General features: G+C 38.0%; 1 protein-coding gene across 1 annotated transcript in view; it reads left to right on the top strand.

The window, feature by feature from the left end:
* The window catches only part of LOC122796227 (snaclec rhodocetin subunit delta-like), a 329,386-nt gene that overhangs the window by 262,839 nt on the left and 43,485 nt on the right, over window positions 1–23,062 (top strand). Inside the window, exon 6 of the mRNA XM_044064542.1 lies at window positions 13,146–13,224. Coding sequence (XP_043920477.1) covers window positions 13,146–13,224 — 79 coding nt within the window. The remainder of the gene's footprint in view (window positions 1–13,145; window positions 13,225–23,062) is intronic.

Below are 23,062 nucleotides of genomic sequence, written 5' to 3'. Positions count from 1 at the left end.
GGTCAACAACTTTTATCCATTCTGCTCAGTGTGCATAGACAGAAACCCTATCAAAGTTAGGGCTTAAATACCAGAAGAACAACTTTTTTTTTTACAAGGACACAAAAGAACCAGCCCCCACTCAGCAGACTATTAACACAATTTAGCCAAGTTAAAGAGAGGCTTCAGCTAGAAACAATAGCCTACAGACAGTAGCACTAGAGAAAGCCACAAACAGATAAAGATTTGTAAAGATACAGAATGCTTTTAACTGCAGACAAATCAGTTACTTGTGCAGATTAGTTAATAACAATAAAATACACTCGAAGACTAAAAAGCAGACAATAAAAGTGCTATATATTAAATGTTAAAATCAATAATCTGTATAAATAGTAAAAAAAAACAGGATACTTATATATCTCAGCTAACAGCTTTGGTCAACAACTTTTATCCATTCTGCTCAGTGTGTATAGACAGAAACCCTATCAAAGTTAGGGCTTAAATACCAGAAGAACAACTTTTTTTTTACAAGGACACAAAAGAACCAGCCCCCACTCACCAGACTATTAACATAATTTAGCCAAATTAAAGAGAGGCTTCAGCTAAAAACAATAGCCTACAGACAGTAGCACTAGAGAAAGCCACAAACACATAAAGATTTGTAAAGATACAGAATGCTTTTAACTGCAGACAAATCAGTTACTTGTGCAGATTAGTTAATAGCAATAAAATACATTAAAAGCAGACAATAAAAGTGCTATATATTAAATGTTAAAAACAATAATTTGTATAAATAGTCGAAAAAAAACAGGATACTTATATATCTCAGCTAACAGCTGCAGTCAACAACTTTTATCCACTCTGCTCAGTGTGTATAGACAGAAACCCTATCAAAGTTAGGGCTTAAATACCAGAAGAACAACTTTTTTTTTACAAGGACACAAAAGAACCAGCCCCAACTCAGCAGACTATTAACACAATTTAGCCAAGTTAAAGAGAGGTTTCAGCTAGAAACAATAGCCTACAGACAGTAGCACTAGAAAAAGCCACAAACAGATAAAGATTTTAAACATACAGGATGCTTTTAACTGCAGACAAATCAGTTACTTGTGCAGATTAGTTAATAGCAATAAAATACACTCGAAGACTAAAAAGCAGGCAATAAAAGTGCTATATATTAAATGTTAAAAACAATAATCTGTATAACTAGTAAAAAAAACAGGATACTTATATATCTCAGCTAACAGCTGCAGTCAACAACTTTTATCCACTCTGCTCAGTGTGTATAGGCAGAAACCCTATCAAAGTTAGGGCTTAAATACCCGAAGAACAACTTGTTTTTTACAAGGACACAAAAGAGCCAGCCCCACTCAGCAGACTATTAACACAATTTAGCCAAGTTAAAGAGAGGCTTCAGCTAGAAACAATAGCCAACAGACAGTAGCACTAGAGAAAGCCACAAACAGATAAAGATTTGTAAAGATAAAGAATGCTTTTAACTGCAGACAAATCAGTTAATTGTGCAGATTAGTTAATAGCAATAAAATACACTCGAAGACTAAAAAGCAGACAATAAAAGTGCTATATATTAAATGTTAAAAACAATAATCTGTATAAATAGTCGAAAAAAAAACAGGATACGTATATATCTCAGCTAACAGCTGTGGTCAACAACTTTTATCCACTCTGCTCAGTGTGTATAGACAGAAACCCTATCAAAGTTAGGGCTTAAATACCAGAAGAACAACTTTTTTTTTACAAGGACACAAAAGAACCAGCCCCAACTCAGCAAACTATTAACACAATTTAGCCAAGTTAAAGAGAGGCTTCAGCTAGAAACAATAGCCTACAGACAGTAGCACTAGAGAAAGCCACAAACACATAAAGATTTGTAAAGATACAGAATGCTTTTAACTGCAGACAAATCAGTTACTTGTGCAGATTAGTTAATAGCAATAAAATACACTCAAAGACTAAAATGCAGACAATAAAAGTGCTATATATTAAATGTTAAAAACAATAATCTGCATAAATAGTCGAAAAAAAACAGGATACTTATATATCTCAGCTAACAGCTGTGGTCAGCAACTGTTATCCACTCTGCTCAGTGTGTATAGACAGAAACCCTATCAAAGTTAGGGCTTAAATACCAGAAGAACAACTTTTTTTTTTACAAGGACACAAAAGAACCAGCCCCAACTCAGCAGACTATTAACACAATTTAGCCAAGTTAAGGAGAGGCTTCAGCTAGAAACAATAGCCTACAGACAGTAGCACTAGAAAAAGCCACAAGCAGATAAAGATTTTAAACATACAGAATGCTTTTAACTGCAGACAAATCAGTTACTTGTGCAGATTAGTTAATAGCAATAAAATACACTCGAAGACTAAAAAGCAGACAATAAAAGTGCTATATATTAAATGTTAAAAACAATAATCTGTATAAATAGTCGAAAAAAAACAGGATACTTATATATCTCAGCTAACAGCTGCAGTCAACAACTTTTATCCACTCTGCTCAGTGTGTATAGACAGAAACCCTATCAAAGTTAGGGCTTAAATACCAGAAGAACAACTTTTTTTTTACAAGGACACAAAAGAACCATCCCCCACTCAGCAGATTATTAACACAATTTAGCCAAGTTAAAGAGAGGCTTCAGCTAGAAACAATAGCCTACAGACAGTAGCACTAGAGAAAGCCACAAACAGATAAAGATTTGTAAAGAGACAGAATGCTTTTAACTGCAGACAAATCAGTTACTTGTGCAGATTAGTTAATAGCAATAAAATACACTCGAAGACTAAAAAGCAGACAATAAAAGTGCTATATATTAAATGTTAAAAACAATAATCTATATAAATATTCAAAAAAAAGCAGGATACTTATATATCTCAGCTAACAGCTGCAGTCAACAACTTTTATCCACTCTGCTCAGTATGTATAGACCGAAACCCTATCAAAGTTAGGGCTTAAATACCAGAAGAACAACTTTTTTTTTACAAGGACACAAAAGAACCAGCCCCCACTCAGCAGACTATTAACACAATTTAGCCATGTTAAAGAGAGGCTTCATCTAGAAAGAATAGCCTACAGACAGTAGCACTAGAGAAAGCCATAAACACATAAAGATTTGTAAAGATACAGAATGCTTTTAACTGCAGACAAATCAGTTACTTGTGCAGATTAGTTAATAGCAATAAAATACACTCAAAGACTAAAAAGCAGACAATAAAAGTGCTATATATTAAATGTTAAAAACAATAATCTGTATAAATAGTCGAAAAAAACAGGATACTTGTATATCTCAGCTAACAGCTGCAGTCAACAACTTTTATCCACTCTGCTCTGTGTGTATAGACAGAAATCATATCAAAGTTAGGGCTTAAATACCAGAAGAACAACTTTTTTTTTACAAGGACAAAAAAAGAACCAGCCCCAACTCAGCAGGCTATTAACACAATTTAGGCAAGTTAAAGAGAGGCTTCAGCTAGAAACAATAGCCTACAGACAGTAGCACTAGAGAAAGCCACAAACAGATAAAGATGTGTAAAGATACAGAATGCTTTTAACTGCAGACAAATCAGTTACTTGTGCAGATTAGTTAAAAGCAATAAAATACACTCGAAGACTAAAAAGCAGACAATAAAAGTGCTATATATTAAATGTTAAAAACAATAATCTGTATAAATAGTCGAAAAAAAAACAGGATACTTATATATCTCAGCTAACAGCTGCAGTCAGCAACTTTTATCCACTCTGCTCAGTGTGTATAGACAGAAACCCTATCAAAGTTAGGGCTTAAATACCAGAAGAACAACTTTTTTTTTACAAGGACACAAAAGAACCAGCCCCCACTCAGCAGACTATTAACACAATTTTGCCAAGTTAAAGAGAGGCTTCAGCTAGAAACAATAGCCTACAGACAGTAGCACTAGAGAAAGCCACAAACACATAAAGATTTGTAAAGATACAGAATGCTTTTAACTGCAGACAAATCAGTTACTTGTGCAGATTAGTTAATAGAAATTAAGTGCTCGAGTCACAAATGACCATCAAGGAACACTTTAGCCCTAATATTAGGGTCATAAACATGTTCACTTATCTATTATAACCTTAATATGTTCAGTGTTGTTACACTGCTTAACATTACTAGGAATTTTATTCTATAAATGTATTATACTAGTAGCAAAATACATGTCCCTAACACTATTTCTACTAACTGGTAACTCAAAATTCAGACTATTTTGTTTGTGAATCTTAAAAGAAAGGTGAATGTTTATATCAAATAAATATTGAAGTATGTGATCACAAAATACCCTATAAGCAAACAGCAGTCTGACATGCAAATATCTATAATGAATTGAATGTAGGTTCAGTGTACAACGTCTATCACTATAATATGGTGAAATATTTATGCAAAGGAAAAAGCATAACTAATCAATATAAAAAAATCTGCATGAAAGATATTTGAAGAGAAATACAGGCAAAGGCATCCAGCTACCGAAAACTTTACAATACAAAAAAAAATAAGAAAACAAAGGGGTAAACTCGAAAAGATTTAAGATCTTTAGAAGCAACATGATTAGTAACATGACTATACTTTGGTGCAACCTTATTATTTTGATTATTAGGTTTATGAAGTCAGCTAGATTCAAACTGGGTAAAGAAAACACAGTTGCTCTACTCCTATCAAGTATACATAAGGGAACTGCAGTTGATCACAAAAAGGAGTCACAAATTATGAGTACCTCTGTATTATTATTTTTGTAAATAAGATTAGCAACTGAATTAACTTCAGAAGCTACAGTATAATCTTAGTGTCCTTACTACTTCTTCCACCCCACCTAGAGTCCATCTCTTAATTTTCTTAGCTGTCATTAACAGCAAGTTCCGCAAGTTCAGCATTTTTTAAACCAAGGTGGCTTGAAGATATATCTACCTAAGAGTTCCAGCAATTACAAAAGTTAACTGAGTCAGGCTCTTCAGTTTTGTTTATATTTTTGATCACAACAGTATAATTTTAGTCATGTCATAGCTGGTCTGTAAGGACACTCTACGCATTCCTTCAACTAACTTTAATGATTCAGCCTCACAATATCTCAAAAAATGCATTTCATTAATCTGATATGCTTTATAAATAATGTTTGCTGACTGTTTGGTTTGAAATAATTTGTAAATAATGTTTATTGACCATTTTTGTTTTGAATTGTCAAAATGTATTTCTATCCTTGCTTTGAAGCTTTTCTCCCTGGCCCGCCACTGAAAAACTAATAAAATAACTAACTAAATAAATAAATAAAAATAAAAACCTAATCAAAACAGCTGTCTACCAAATGTCCTTGAAAGGAGAGGGGGTTAGACTGAAAAAAAAAAATGTACGCAGTCACCACAAACAGAAGAAAGGAAACAAAAAGTGTCTATGCTCATGTCGACTCATTGAGCACAAGTCATCAAATCCCTGAAGCTGCCCTTCAATGGGTGGAGAGCACAGTATCAATACACACCCAGAAGATAACCAAATAATGCAAATATCTAAAAAGCCTCCAAAACAGAAAACAACACAACTTTCCATCATTTAATTCCTGTCCCATGCCACCCAAGTAATGCTGCAGTAATGTGCTGCAGAACAAATATCGCATTCTCTCTATCTTTGAAAACAGATATGTGCCAACAAAGCACATTTCATAGTCTGACATCCCTGCAGAATGCACATCCATTGTTAAATGAGGTGCTGCACAATTGATAATGGTGTTGCAGTCCACAAACTTGTTTTTACAAGATGCACAAGCAATTCCCTGACACACAAATTAATTATTGCCCCAGCAACCACTTCTTTAGTTTGTATTAAGTATGCACAAGCACTAAAATGACACAATAAATTACTTTGCCAAACAATCACTTCAGCAGCCTGACCATGTATGCCCCAGCACATCCTTGACATACAAATGAATTATTTCCTCCAGCAACCCTTTCAGTACATTTTCTAGTATTCACACACATCAAAATGAACTTGCATCACTGTCCTCTTTATCACTTTTCAAAAATAAACTGAAACCTTACCTTAGAACACACTGGTTATGCCCCTGTTCTAAACCTGATTAACCTTCCCTTATTTACTGGGCTCTGTTTACCTGCTAACCTCTCAGTACTAACTCTAATCCTCCTTTATAATATATACAACTTTAGACTTGCTATGTTTAACTGACCTATCCTGCTGATATTTTCTTAATTTTATATGTTTATTTAGTTTCTTTATTGACCTTGACCTTACCTGACCTTGTCTTGTTGAGATTATCTTTGTATATCTTATACGTTTGTTAGATTGTTATGTCATTGAGCTTCCTCCCTTTGTTAATGTATTGTACTAGCATTTTTTGTTACTAAATTCTCTTGGAGCTTATCTCCCCGGGCCTCTACTGAAAAAGGACATATATCCAGTTAGACTAGCCCGGTCAACAAATGTAAAATAAATAAATAAAATAAATAAATAAAAATGAAGCACTCAACCAAGCAACCTCTTCAGTAACATGCCTCTGTATGCACAAGCACCAAAATGGAGCATTCACCTAAGTGACTCCTTCAGTAATTTGTCCAGGTATGCACAAGCACTAAAATAAAACATTTGCGTAAAGCAACCCCTTCAATAATATGTCCAGATATGCACAAGCACTGAAATAAAATATTTCACTGAAGCGACCCCTTCAGTAACATGCCCCAGTATGCACAAGCGCCAAAATGAAGCCTTCACCCATGCAACCCCTGCAGTAACATGCCACAGCATAAACAAGCACTGAAATGAAATATTTCACCAAAGCAACCCCCTTCAGTAATATGTCCAGATATGCATAAATATTGAAATGAAACATTCCACCCAAGCAATCCCTTCAGTAATATGTCCCAGTAAGCACTAGCACTAAAATAAAACATTTCACCCAAGCAACCACTTCAGTAATAAGTCTTGTTATGCACTAGCACTGAAATGAAACATTTCATCCAAGTGACCCTTTCAGTAAAATTTTCAGATACACACAAGCACTACAATAAAACATTTCACCTAAGTGACCCTTTTAGTAAAATGTCCAGGTATGTACAGGCATCAAAACGAAACATTTACCCAAGTGACTCCTCCAGTAAAAATGTCGATATATGCAGAAGCACCATCTCAGCTCGCCTCGTATATCTATGTCCTGACTAAAACATGCTGCTTTCTGGCATAACTTCAGGGTGATTTTCACACTTTATATGTGAATGAGTTCATTATAGAGTCATGTCTATGAATCAAACTCATTTGCTTACAAGTGAACCCCCTTAACAGCTTGTAGCTGCACCTATTGGTTATGCATATTTCTTTTAGCTGAGTGTGTTCACAAAAAGTCTCCTGCATTTCTGTAGTCATCCTAGGATTCATATAACCTCATAGTGCCACTCTTCGTGAGCCCCCACTACGAATATGTGAAACCCCAAAATATGAATACTCCCTTAGAAATTGTTCTCATTCAAGAAAATCTTAGATTTCTCTCCCTAAACTATCAGAACCATTTTCTTTACTCAAAAAATTCCACCTTTATATAATTCTCTGTTAGCACAGATATCATATTCCATCATTACAATTTGATTAATTCAACAATAATTTTCTATGGACTTTTTTTCATTTGAAAGCAGTCAGTTGTGTTCTCAGAACTGTCAACCATTTGATAGCATCTACTCCCATTTTTTCAACTTTGTGTTTTCTCAGCTTGGGCAACTGTTTTATTATATAGATAACATTATTTTACTATTAGCTATGCAGTATGTATTTACACAAAAATGTTATATTTTGTTATATGAAGTTGTGTTGATAACTGTTATAAATGTATCTACAGTTGTTGCACATGCCACACTTGTAGGTTCCATATTCTTTCATAGTATTAGACAGTCTAACTAAAAACAGTCTAACTAAAGTATTACCATTTTGTAACAACATTTCTAAACTATTTTTCTTATAAACAAACAATGACTTTTCCCCTACAACTTTACAGATGCCATAGTTTCCTTTTGGTTTTAAAATTCTCCAGTTATCACAAATAATTTTACGAATACTAATGTTGTCCACAAACATGTCAAGAGTATACACTGGGGTAGATTTACTATAAATCCTGTAAAGCACTGATTTTTCTAGAGGCTTGAATAAAATGGGGCAAAATGTGTGTGCCTTTTTAACAATACTTCTTTGGCACTAACTAGTAACTGCTCATTCTTATATCTATATAGCAATGTAATAACCTCCACCTCCTTCTCAAAATCCAGCTCCCTCATAATTAACCTAGAAGCCCTAATATACTGACCCCCTAGGTATATTCTTTTTGATAAACCCAGAATGGTTGCTTTTGAAGTGCAAGTAACAGTTTAAAAATGTTTCCTTACAAAAATACCACTGTCAAATCTTCTACTATTACCATCCCATTCTAGGGTAATATCTAAAAAATGCACTTTTAGCCCAATATTGGCTAAAGTACATTTCTGAACTTCTATTCAAATCTTCCAAAAACTGTTCACATTCCCTTTGACTACAAAAACAAGTCATTTACAAACCTCCTGAAAAATATAATTCTTTCAAAAACACTATTTTGAGGTGAAATAACTCACTCTCCCACCATCCTAAGACTAAATTAGCAAAAGCTGGGGCTACTGCTGACCCCATCACAATTCCTTTAATATGTTTCTAATACTTTCCTTTAAACAAAATATAACTGTGTTCCAATAACAGCTCCAACAGGGAACAATACAAATTAATGTTCTCATTCAAAAACTGAGTCTTAAAAGTTAAAAAGGCTCTGATGAACTCTATACCTTTGTCCTATGGAATACTGGTAAATAAGGATACTATGTTAACCATAAGCATCAGTACCTCACCCTCTTCATAATTGTAATTTTCATTAAACTTCTTAATGTGATCTAAAAAATCCCAGGAATCATATATAAAGGAAGGCAGCCTCCTAGCTCTTGGATTTAAAACAGTATCTATATATATAAGGAAATACCTTCGGTAATGCTGTTAGGTGCGAACACGATAGGCCTAAAGGGGGGTTAACCACACTTTTTTGTATTTTGGGGATACTAAATAATAGTCCAACCTTAAGGTTTTTAACCACCATAAAGTTATATAAATCATAATCTAAATCACTATTCTTTACTAAATCATACAAAAAAAGTGTGAATAAACATAACTTTGATGAATGGCATCTAAAGTAGCCTCACTATACTCCTAAATATTTTATAACATTTTCTCTTTGGCTAACTTATAATCAGCATCACACATAGTTACCAACCCCTCTCCCTTATTGGCCTTCATTATTCTAATATCTTTAATACTTTTCAATTCCTTCAGGGCTTTATTTTCCTCAGAATTCAAATTGTAAAAATGATGCTCATTTTTGTTATTTAATCATTTTCTTATGTCTGCTTCACAACGTTTTTCAAAAACCCTTAAGGTATTATATAAGGTGGGATTGGAAGTGGAAGGTTTGGAAAGCAAACTACTAGGATTAACTTCATGCAATAAATGTAAGTTGAGCTTCCGTGTAAAACGCTTAAGCTCCAGTCAAGTATTTGTTAAGTTAGCCCTCTGAGAGGGAACAAAATTCAGCCCAAACCCCAACAACCTAATTTGTACATCAGAAAATTGGAGCTGGGTTAAATTAAAAACTCTAGTTGCAAAACTTACAATATGTCCATTTAAAAGTCTTCCTTTTATTGTTTTCAGTTCACGCCTCAGTTCTGGTTCAAAGGGAACTGAGATTGTGGTGGCTGGGATATGTTTTTTGAAGTTATAGCAGTTGAATTATCTCCTAATCTGGTTATAACAGGTGAACACAAAATTAACTCCTCGATGCCATCTTCAAAATTCACTTGTTGGAAGGGATTCACTGACTCATCCATATGTCTATTATCATTCACATTTGGTTTGACTATGTCACCTCCTTAGAAACTGTCTCGTTCTTTAAAGGGCCACTAGTCTCTTCTAAAAGAACATTAGACGTAACTCCTGAACGTATGTTTTTAAACTTCTTGGGTAATTCATTTAAGGGATATGATTTTTTTAAGTTCATAAGCTTCTTTATCCCTTAGAATGTTCTTCTGCTTACGACTAGTAGTAGTCTTTTCGTAGCTCTCGAGTATATCAAAAATACTGTCATACTCAGCTTGCATCTCTGACATAGTTCTGAGCAATCTAACAACCTGTTCATCTAGCTTGACAATATTACCTTTCACAGCAAACATTCTTTTAATATTATTCTTAACAAGAAGTTTAAGAAACTCTGGTCCAGCCCTATTAAAAAGTCCGCTAATTTCCAAAAAGAATGGATCATCTCTCCCAATGCCGTTTTGGAACTTATAAAATCTTAGTCCTTTAGGGACAATACCAATTGAGATGCAGTGTTCAAAGTACATATCGAGTTCATAGTTCATAGGTTAGTACTAAGCTAATTGCCCTTGCGAGCCATTTTAAGCCTAGCCAATTATCCCTTGTGAGATTCAAACCCTGCACCTTGTGTTTGCAAGGCAAACACCTTAACCATTAGGCCACCCTCCCAAGCTAATGATAGAGATATAAACTTTTTAAGGTGTTTCTCTAATTCAGCCAGTTTAGTCTTTGGTTCTTGTTTCTGAACTAAAACAGATGGCAATGTGAAAGTTTCCCTGACGTGATTGTGCTTAGCACATATAACAGCAGAACGATCTGTAAAAAGATTCTCTCCTTGGTTAACAAGAGACCCATGATTCTCAAATAGAACCACAGGCTCTCCTTCTCTAAAGCCACAGTCACGTTGAGCCATCTGCTTGGGCTGGCAATTGTTCTTTAAGTCCACCACCTGTCCTGCCAGTGAGTTTAATTATTTCTGCAGATTATTTAAAACCAGTTCCAAGCTTGCAACACCAAAATCCTGGCTCTCTAGATGGTCACTATGGATGGTTAAATCTAGCAGCTCATTTCCTCCTTCAGAAGCCATTGGTTATCTTTAATGTCAGACAAACTCCAAAAACAAAAAAGAAGAAAGAAGAAAATAGGATGTCACTTTAAGATTTTGCATTTTTGTACTGAATAATTGTTTAATTTAATTGAATAATTGAGAGTGTATTTTGATTGGACGTTTTGTATATATATATATATATATATATATATATATATATATATATATATATATATATATATATATATATATCACAGGAAATAGTGTATTTTATTTCTGATGAAGTCTGTATGGACGAAAAGCAGATTTATTAAAGTTTAAATGTTTAATTTCATGCAGCTTAGTCCTTCAGTTTTGTGGTTTTTGTGGTTCTGAAATTTGGCATTCACCATACATCATTTTTTTTCATTTTCATTTTTTTAGGATGTGTTTTTTATTAACACTGTGCATTAAACCTATATCTTCTGGCTGGTATTGTTGAACTTTTGCCATTCCAGATATTAACAGTGACGTGGCCATTTTTGGACATTCAAGACCACTTTCTCACTATGTGGTCTGTCAGACTTTACCTCATGCACTTGGAACTCCATCATAACAAAAGACATTAGACAGTGACAATGAAGCTACCACTGCAAGTAGAACTATGTACCAACAATACCATCAGTCATAAACAAGACCAGAAAACTATTATTATAAATAATAAGTCCAAAAGCACTGAAATTTACAAAGTTATGAGCTTGCATACAATTATGCAAATCTCATCAGGAAACATTGCCAAATATTCAATAATATGTCAATTACCTTGCAAAACAGAGACTTCTGCTAAGCTTTTCATATGCTGTCCCTCAGCTCTAAATCAAAAATGAGCCTGCATACTCTGATACAAAACAACTTTTAAGCTTGCTATATGAACTACTATCTGAAACTAGATTTAGAAGCAATTATCATTTCCATTCTTGATGAAGAGGCATAAAAGCAAATGCTAAGAATTTGAGGCAAATATATTCAAAAACACTGGCATCATATGCCTGGATTTTTTGTTGAATACAGTTTCATAACAGTGGCAAAAGTCATCATTTTATCTTAAAGATTTGTACTGCAGTTCCTTCTTTGGAAAATATTGCATAAATAAGTAAAAATAATATGTCCTACAGCCCACAAAGAGAAATTGTATTCATCAAATAAATAATAATAACAATAAATAAATAGTTTTACCATTAATATTTGTCAGTTAACAAGACTAGCTTTTTGAAAATATGATGTGAAATATCACAATCAGCAGAGTTATGAGTCTGCTCTTAATGTGACAAATGCATTCTTATATCTTCATATTATATGCATTAAAAATTGAACAACCATTGAGTATTGGAAGGACCCTGGGCTTCAGGAGTTTCCAGATTGAAAGAATACATGCTACAATTTTTTTAAAGGCTTTGGAGGGGGTCAGTTGATGTGGCCATGACTGTTTCAAAGAGTTTGAAATATACATGTTACTGGACAGATATTATATATTTATGACTGAGGGCTGTTACACACAGCCAACTGTGATGTCAGATCTTGCTTCAGTGGAACTTGCGTTTGATTGCTCAGAGTACTATTTCACATAAAAGTATTGTAGAGTCTGCATATATTATACAAAGAATGAGAACTTCAGGAACTGGTGAAAGAGTATATTGGGGAAACTGAAATAGGGAGACCAAAAGGGCAAACCTCTAAGTTTGGATGAAGTAAAAATAGATTGCTCAGAAGGTTGAGGATGTATGTAAAATAGGTATCCAGGAATCAAAATGATCATTCAAAGTAGACCCATATAGATATATACACACACAAATGTATTTCCTTGTGTGTGTACATGTGAGTGTGCATGTGTGTGTGTGTGTGTGTGTGTGTGTGTGTGCGTGCGTGCGTGCGTGCGTGCGTGTGTGTGTGTGTGTGTGTGTGTGTGTGGCGTGCGTGTGTGTGTGTGTGTGTGTGTGTGTGTGTGTGTGTGTGTGTGTGTGTGTGTGTGTGTGTGTATATCTTACTAAAACATATTAGGTCAGTATACTAGGTCTTGTATGCTAATAGTTCAGTCAAACATGAGAGGTTAGTTTGTCATTTGTGCAGGCTTGTGACAGAAATACAAATTAACTTTCTAACTATTCTGCTACTGAGTTTAAAATAATATGCTCATACCAATAAGCTCACACTTCTTTATGATGTTTCCTTTACAGGTACTGTAACTTGGAATGACTACCCTTACAATCCTATATACTTCTTCCCTTTCGTGTGCAAGTCCAAAATATCACACTGGTAAGGAACTTTCATAGCTTACTCTTAGTTAACTTACTAGTCATATAACTTTAGCATCAACAGTGCTATTATTACCTGAATGTGAAAAGGTAAACCTCGGATTTAGCTCAGGGCATAAACATGAATGTAGAAAATTGAAATGTAAACAATAAATAATGAAGTACCGTTTATTGGCTTTTGATATCATTAAGGCTTTTAGAACAACTGAAGCTCATGTGCTCTGATTATACACTCATTTTCTCTAACAAATTAATTCCCAAAGCAAAATTTTACCACACTAGTCTAAAGCAGTTGTATCATACATCACATCACATCATAATTCTTTTTCTGATTAATCTCTTTTCAAGTACACAGTAAATCTTGAATATCTTACATACTATTAACTGCATAGCACATCTCATTAAAAAGTATTCATTATTAAATATTTGCAAAGACCCATAATCAAGACGGTATTTAGACTACTACACTGTCATCATATATAGTCCTAATTTAATGTGGCATGTGTGTGTAGGTGTGTGTTGGGCGTGTGTGTGTGTTTGTGTCACTGTGTATGTGCATGTGTGTGTCTGTGTGTATGAACGTGTCTATGAACCACCTTTTTGCGAAAACAAAGTCATCAGTTTTAGAAGTCACAGAGCAAACTTGTGAACCAAAATAATTATCATTACAGACGAAAAAGGCAGTGTGAAACAATCTGATAGTGACATTGCTTGAAAAGGTTACGATTATTTTACTGAAAAAAATGTCTGAATTTCATTTCAGATGAAAAAAATGTTAAAAATGACAAACACAGCCACATTGGTGATGGATGTACCTACCCGCACCTCCTTATATAACATAATCAACTACAAGGTTGTTATTCCATCTTGGGGAAGGCAAAATCCCACGCATAGCATTACTTGTCAGCAACAGTGCAATTTTGCATAAGTGTGAAGTTTACACAGTTTGAGCAAAAATTGCACTCTCCTTTCAGATCACTTTAGAGCTAGCAAAAGTGAAACTTTAAGTGAGGTTGGATACAAGAATCAAGTTTGTTGTATATTTCCATAAAAGAATATAATGAATTATTTTCATGCATACTAGAAAATTACTTCAAAGAACGCATATTGGGAAATGTAAGGATTGCAGGTAAGGAAGTCAAGTCATCCATATGTGTTTATAAGTTAAAATAATTCATCCCATCCTTTTATATCTGTATACACGTATACAGCGATAATTCTGATTGCTTTACCTTTATTTCTTATATCCTGTATTGCTACCATCACAACTTTCACAATAATATGATCTAATATTATAATCTGGTCTTGTTTCAGTACTACTGTTATCCCTGCACATCTCTCCACCCAAAGGTTCCACAGAATCCCCCCTCCCATAACATTTCATACTGTTCTGTTTTTCTTTTTCACAAATCTTACATCCCTTAAACAAATAACATATATTTCTACATTACAGCACCATTGATATAACCGTTTTACATTATTTACAATACTATTCATATTAATAGAAAGAAACTTTAAATGATTTATTGCATTTGTTCTTTTCATTTCAAGTTTTTACTTTAAATTTCCATTTTCATATTTCTAACTCTCTACCCAATGGAATTGCTTCAGTTTACTACATTCCATCTCATTCTCTCTCTCTTTCATCACTTTCATCACTTTGTAACCTCCTTCTTTATTTGTTTTAACACAAATCCCTCTGTATTATTTCTATTCCTTCTTTTCCCTTTTCTAGAATGTACACCCTCCCCCACTTTGTCTTCTTCTTCTTCTTTTTCATACACACCTTCATTTTCAGTTTCAGTTGCATGTTCATCCTTACATTAATTTATTTCAGTTTCATTCTCCTAAATTACTTCAGTACATTTTTCTTTGCAGTTTATCCAGAATGGTCTTTTTTTACATTTATGTAATTCCTAGTAACATGACCTCCCTGCATTTCATACATCTTTTTTATCACATTGTCTAATTAAATGTCCCTCTGCCCTGTAAAAATAACATGCTCTCAACTGTTCCCAATAATGCAAAATGAGTTCTTACAGTTAATGTTTTCTCTTTATTTACCTCTGTCCCACTTCTGATTGTCATTACACTTACATAACTCTTTCTTTCTTTCTTTGTGTCTTTTTATTTATGTTTCTTCTTGACACTCTTTTCCTTCTCTTGGCCCTTCTCCTCATGTTGTCCACCACATCCTTTACTCTCTCCATAATTTCTCCCTACTGTGCCCCTTCATGAAGCACTTGCTGTAAGTAATCATCTTGTAGTCATCCTAATTGCATGGTTATAACTGTAATTTCCCCTTCCTTTTTACTTCATTCTGACCCATCTCCAACTTTTCCCTCTGCAAACACTTCATGACAAAACATCCATACTACAATCCTTCTCTCACTTTGTTCTGCCTGCATCCTCCATATTGGTGCTAGCACTACTTCTCCTATCTGCCATTGCCCTAGGAAATGGGAGATGCACCTGTAACTCACAATGAATAGGGGCTGCCCTGGATACATGTTTCCTACTGAGTATGAATAATACCAAATTTCCTCCTAGTCAGTATAAATGCCACCTTGGGTCTCCCCTGAAAAGATTCCTTTGGTTTAGTAGGACTAACCCAGTCAGCAAAGTGTAAGTAAATAAATAAGTAATTAAATAATGAAATTAAAATAAAGTTGCAGTGGATGTTAAATGGCTCAAAATGAACCACTACTTTGCTCCCAAATGCAGTGGATACACATTGAAAATGGCCTGAAGTGATTTGCATGGAATTATAATGGCTAAACGGATAATATTAGTACTATGAATGGTATTTGCAAGAAATGGCTTACCTAATAAAGTTGTAAATGGTAACCATCGACAGTCTTTGTCAGTAAAACTGCAAACATTTAGAAGCAAAATGGTATTAAGTGGTTTACTTTGATTTCCGCCAAGCCACAAATGACCAGGATAAATAAGTTGTGAAAATTTAAGTAAAATTATTGAGATGAGCCACTATGATTAGAATCTGGAACACAGTACAGAGAAATAAAGTGCAGTATATGTCAGTTCAGCTCTGTGGTGCAAAGAGATGGACTGCAACCCAGATGACCAGGTACAGGTAAAGCCATATGGGCATTTGAGCTGCCTACACTTGATCACTTATCCTGGTGGGGGGGATAGCGGAGGGGCATGTGCTTAGGAAAACCTCTATGGTTGATCCCTGATGGTAAATGGGGACATTCAGAAAGTGTGGTCTACATGAGAGGGTGGGTGCATAGTTGAGTCATTTGTGGAGGTGGAAATGGTACACCACAAAACCCACTGCATGCAGTCTCTTTGAGCAATAGGTACGTACACAAGAGGAGGTTTTAGGCTTTAGGGAAAACATTGCTTGGTAGTAGTATGACACTCTTCTAGGGTCCCTAGAGCCCTGAGCAGAGAGTTAGTCCATGGGGGATAGGTAGGCTCAGTAGACCCAGTCAAAATGGAGAGGCACTAGAAGGACTTGATGGTCAGTTGCAGGGAAGCCAGAAATATCCCATAAATGCCATATATGTAACAATCAGTGCTACACCACCTGTGCTGTTATTGAACAGACAAAGTGTTCTAAACAAAATTAACTGTGCTAAGGCTGCCACTCAAAATGCAATATCAGTATATAAATAAGAATCATCTGATACATTTGAACATAGGGGAAGGTGCATTGATTTGAGACTGCAAAACTGACAATTGGAAATGGGCCAAACTGTTACAAGGACTGGACCCAAGGATGCACTTAATGCAGGACACTAGCTAGCTAAGAAATGTCCAGTAAGTGAATGATTTACAGCCAGATATTAGTCAAGTTATGTGGAAGAACTGTGTGATATACAGGAGGATTGATGACTGGTGCCATCTACCTGCAGATGACCCAAACTTAATATGAAAAGGATGGATGACCAAAATCTTTTTCAATGAGACGTGAATGATCGGTTTCACATCCCAAGAGAATGAGAGACAATACTGCTGGCCACTCCAAATACTAAAAGGATGTGACACAATAATTTATATTTCCAGATAAATGGCAAACCAGACTTCTAACCAGAGACTGAAATTATAACTGAAGTGAAGTAACACCCCAATAAGTGACTAAGAAGCTGATGCCACAATATCCCTTGTGTAAAAAAAAGAGAGAGAGAGAAAGCACACTCAATTCATACTCTCAGTTGTCCAGATTTTTGCAGAATGTCCACTTTTTTCCTCTTATTTTTGATCTGTCCTTCAAAAAATTGTGGTTTTCTGGCAAATCATTCCAGACTGAGGACAGCAAAAGCTAACAAATATTTGAGTTTCAACCTTCATACAGTTCAGAAAATGCATGTGAATGCAAAACATTTTAGTATATTCATTTTCTAAGTTTATAAGAGCACTATTTGAAAATAGTTTCTATTTCTGAACCTTTATCCCCCCATTTATTTTGGCTTTGTCCAGATTTCTTGTGCTTACAGAGTGCCAGGTACGGCCTCACAGTTCACTGCTCTAAGTACAGTGATTTCACAAAGAGTCTATCCTGAGTGATAGAAGAAATTCTCTAACTGATTAAATTATTAATAGGAAAGAATATTTTGAATTAAAACAGTCCAGTACAAAATAACATAACAATACTGTGTGGTTAGTTTACATGACAAGTGTTATTCATAGTTAAAATATATTTTTCAAGGACATGGATTAAGATACTCTAATTTCATCTTTCACTTAATGATACATGGACTCAACATTCATTCTTTTATAGATATGCCCCAGGATTCATGAACCTTGCACCAGGCGCACGCATGGCGTAGGTGCCACAATGCCAGACATGGCCGCCGAGCGATTCAGGTACGATCCAAACCCACGTGCATCAGCGGCGTATGCCGGAGTTGCGCCGCCTCTGGCGTAGGTATGTTAAATACCCCATGTGCGGTGTTGCACCATGCAAATGAAGGCAAGTAGCGATTCACGAAGTGGCGCGGGCGTAGCATAACAGCACGGCAATGTAAACCAAAAAAAAACGGTTTACATATATCCAAACATGACATAGGAGTAACGGAAGGCTGCCAACGTCATGTGTCATAGTGGTGCAACATGGCAATGTGGAAAGAAACCGAGAATGTCAAAGGAAAACCAGCAAAAAATGTAAATAACCACATAAATGTCATGTACGCAAAAACCACAGCAGAACCCCAGGACATGTCCGCGGAAGGTGAGGAACAATGAAGTAATATGACAATGCCATAAAAGAGCAGTATAAGACACATCAGCATCACAGCCACAATACACCATAGTATGAATGGAAAGCCACAAGCACAGCCCAAGGGTTGCCAAGGAGTGGCGTCGGTGTCTGGCGCCGTAACCATGTATTAGTAGTCAATGCCATGCAAATGAGGCAGATAATACTGAATCGCAAACCCCCCGCCGACGTAAGGCTGCACCAAACGGCGCAGCGGTAAAACACCGAGGAGTGGCCTAGAGGGAATACCTGTCAATTGCAGAGGGGTGTGCCGCTGTAGGAGGAAGCACATTGGAGCCCAGCAAACCTGGGCTGTACAATGCACATCACAGCATCAGGACCGGCGTGTGAGGAAATAGATGCGCTGAGAGTATACAGTGCGTGCACAGATACATGTGCACGAGGATGACGACGTTCCCCAAACCAGTCATGTGACGGCCGCCCCGTCAACAACCATGGATACAGGAAGGTGATGCGGAGAATATGAGGAAATGCGGAAGCAGTGTAATTGGAGTCGTAATGAGCAATTAACACCAATCAACCGACGGAGGGCAATCGGCGGCAGCTGACAACTCTGCATGCAGAAATCTGCAAAACAGGAAAGGGGAGGAATATGAATGCAAATGTTGCAGAAATGCAAAGAGCGAAGAACCGATACAGCACAGCCAAGGAGAGAGTTAGCATAACGGCGGCGGCAGACAAAATGCATTACATGTCATGTGCCTGCAGGATGCACTCCCGTAAATAGTAGGTGCAACGTGCAGAAACAGTAAAGTAAGGTGTAAAGCTAAACCAATTCAGGCAAGTGTAATGTAACACCAAAGGCAACAGCGTTGCAGTGCCAACGGTAAAACATGGTAGATAACCCACAGATACGGCAGCAGAGACACACCCAATGACATCACCGGGTGTACAGCACAACACTATAAAGTGGGAATGCACACAACACACAGCGCGAATTCCCAAACGCTGCGCCTTATGGTGTAAACACACGGGGAACTTTTAAAATGTATATGTTGGGTGCTGCCGTGGCCGTGATGCATCAGCATGTGCTAGAGACAGACAGAGTTGCGGAGGAGGGTGCCGACAACTACCGGAGGCCTCAGAGGAGAAGGAGAGTGTTCAGACCAAGGGTGACCTACCAGGGGCTGCAAGACCTGGAGATAGTAGAGCATTACAGGGTGGACAGGGACACGTTACAGCAAATAGTGGAGCTGTGCCGGCCAAGCCTGAGAACAAGAGACAACAGAGGGGAGCCCATCCCAGTGGACACAAAGGTATGTGTAAGCTTGCGAATACTGGCAACAGGTACCTTTCAAAGGCCAACAGGGGATATAATGGGCATCTCACAGGCATCAGCATCCAGGGTACTACACCAGTTTCTGGATGCCATGTTACGACATGCCCATGAGTATATATACTTCCCCAGATCTCAGGAGGAGTTGGCTAGCAATATGCGCCACTTCCACCGTGTGGCACAATACCCGGAGGTACTGGGTGCGATAGACTGTACGCACATAGAAATCAAGTCACCACCCAGTGAGCAGGGTAGACGCTACATAAACCGCAAGGGATTCCCCTCCATCAATTGCCAGGTCGTGTGCAATGCGCAGGGCATTATCATGGATGTGTGTGCTGGCAGCCCCGGAAGCTACCACGACTCCCATATCTGGCATGCCTCACAGCTGTATCAGGTATTCGCCAGGGGGGACATCACACAAGGTCACCTTGTGGCGGATGCTGGCTACGCATTGGAGCCGTGGATGATGACACCCATCAGAAATGCACACACACACATGCAAGAACGCCATAATGAGGCACATGCACAAACCAGAATAATCATAGAGCGTGTGTTTGGGATGTTGAAATCACGTTTCCGGTGCTTGGATACATCTGGTGGAGCCTTGCAGTACTCTCCAGGCACATGTGCCCACATATTCATAGTATGTGCTATGCTACATAATATGATCCTGCGGAAACAGCTGCCGCAGGGACATAATGGTGTAGGGCCACCAAGCCCGCCACAACTGCCAAGGCAAGCACAGGCACAGGGCGTTCAGTGCCATGAACACACTGTGCCAGCCCCAGTAGGCAGACGGAGGCGTACCCAATATGCCTATGCCTTGGCAAAGAGGGAACATATAGCACATACTCTGACAGCGTAGGCCCCATGGACTGACACCTCCCTACCTGCACACACAGTGAAATGGACGGCACACAAACATGTCCGCCCATAATGTGTACTGTATGGGTGGTCCCATGTGTGACTCCAACATAGGTAGCACCCAAACACTGCACAACCAACAGCCAGCGGAGCATGGAATGCCAACACCTCAACCGCACGCGGGTCCGACAGCAGACGGCATAGCCGTATGCTGCCACATTCGGCGCAAGGTGTCTACATATGTACATATGTGCATACACAAATATGGATATAGATATCATTACACACGTAGAAATATATGTACACATACACAGATATAAAGTACAACAAGTTAAACAGGGAATCACAGGGATGCAAGGTTACAGATGCAGTAAGATGCGAACTCTCAACATAGTAAACATACTGAATGACAACCCGACTATCCGGGAGGGTGGACAGAGCAGGGAACGCCACCCATGGAAAGGTCAACCCACCTAAATGCATATTCACCATTCGGGATGATCGCCAGGCCACGATACAGTAACAGGACATGTGCGTGTAATATTCATAGGATATGAGGGCGGAGGTAGACACCGCCACCGGCGATGTGGTCAACGTAGGTACTGTGTGCAACCATCCCTGTGAAAGCGGCAGTATGTCTATGTGTGAGGTGAGGGTGTCGTGTGTTCCGCTGTGCCAGTGTAATGTGTGTGACACTATAAAATGTGTATGTAGGTGGCATGTGACAGGCGGAGTGGAATAACATGTGTAGGCATACAGTATAGGAACCACAGGCGTATGTATAGCAGTACCCACAAAGTAGTACTGAGAGCTCCTCACTGGCTAGGCGTGGCGACGTAAAACGATGCAAATCAAAAATGTCCCAGAATGTACCACAGGAGTATAGCCAGCATGACATGCAAAGGACGCATGTACAAACCATCACCGTATGTATGGCGCCGACATGTTAATTCCAATACGATATATCGGCAACGTTACGCAGCAATAGTTATGTACCGCGGAAATATGCATGTGCTACCCCGGCACCAATCGTGGACAAGTATCATCCCGTAAACACCGCTGTGTGTTCTACGAGTGTTAAACAAGCAATCGCCACCCGAATAGGTGGCAACCGGTAGCATACAGGCCATCCCAACTACAGGACCACAATGACCGTAAATATCCGTGACAAAATGCCAAGGGATAGTCGGCACGTACGAACAGCTGCAGATATACTACCGATGTGACGGAGGAATACATGCAGGAAGCACACAGGCAGGCGGTACCGACAGCAGACGACATCAACAAAACCTACACTCCTAGAACAACAGACAGGTAACTTGTAACTCCCCAGGCAGGGATGGAGCACACACAGAAGCATACCGTGTATGTACAAATGCAAGGCCCACAACCCGTACCCATCACCCACAGCCGCAGATATACCCCATCGCACATATCAAAGGGATACAAACCGAAATAGCAGCAAAAACATACAGGCAGTTAATGACAGCGGCATACCCGCAACATCCCGCGTGGGGAACCACTATCAGCAGCGGATGCATACCTGCATCCATTGTGTACAGGAATACAAGAGCTATGTTACACATCAGAATGCAAAACGCCATCGACAGACGCCGGCAGGACACGGACACCCACATGTGGAACATAATACCATACCCAACACACACAATCCAAGGCTAACACCACAGGCAAATGTACCGGATGCCACACATAGCGGTTGTAGTCACACATAATATAACACAATACATACCATCCCCACGAAGGTAGTGCAGATAACCAACGCCCAGACGATGAATGAACCATGGCCTAGTTCCGACGAGTACCGTACGAATGGAGGAGATGCACAGGTGATATGCGCATAAGTACACACCGAGGAACAGCTATTGGTGTGATGAACCCACATGCCGCAGGTGACGACGGATATAAGGAAGACTCCAGGATAGTCAAACTGTATGTTCATACCGAACAAAGACGTTATTCCTACAAGAGCCGATCACTTGTCAGTAGCGAGACACAAACGGAATACGGAAAGCAATACAGGAAAGGTATGTAGAACCCACGAGATGTACTGGTGTGTAACGCATGATATGTATGACGAATCGGCACTGTATGTGAACAGTGTTTTCAGTAAAGATACCTGTCCATAAAGGAGAGAGTGGTGAAAGGTGGTTATGTAGTGTTAACCTGCTGAGTATACCAACCACTGTGGACACCGTGTGCACAGCAGTGGGACATCATGTACACAGCTGGGATAGGCCAAGGGGTGCCATCGTGATTTAAAACACAGAACAATGCCACCACCCACGCTGATGCTGGCAGTGGATGTCCAACTATGAAGTGCCACAGCAGGGGATAGGACATGTATGTATAGTGTCACAGCACACATGTGTATGGGCAGATATTGTCGATGTCATACGTAATGTGCACGACGTCTGCGTATGCCTTGCAGTA

Source organism: Protopterus annectens, chromosome 3.part0 (assembly GCF_019279795.1).
Source record: "Protopterus annectens isolate FY-2018-M chromosome 3.part0, PAN1.0, whole genome shotgun sequence".
NCBI classification, from domain to species: Eukaryota; Metazoa; Chordata; order Ceratodontiformes; family Protopteridae; genus Protopterus; species Protopterus annectens.
This window is presented reverse-complemented; position numbering and strand designations above follow the sequence as displayed.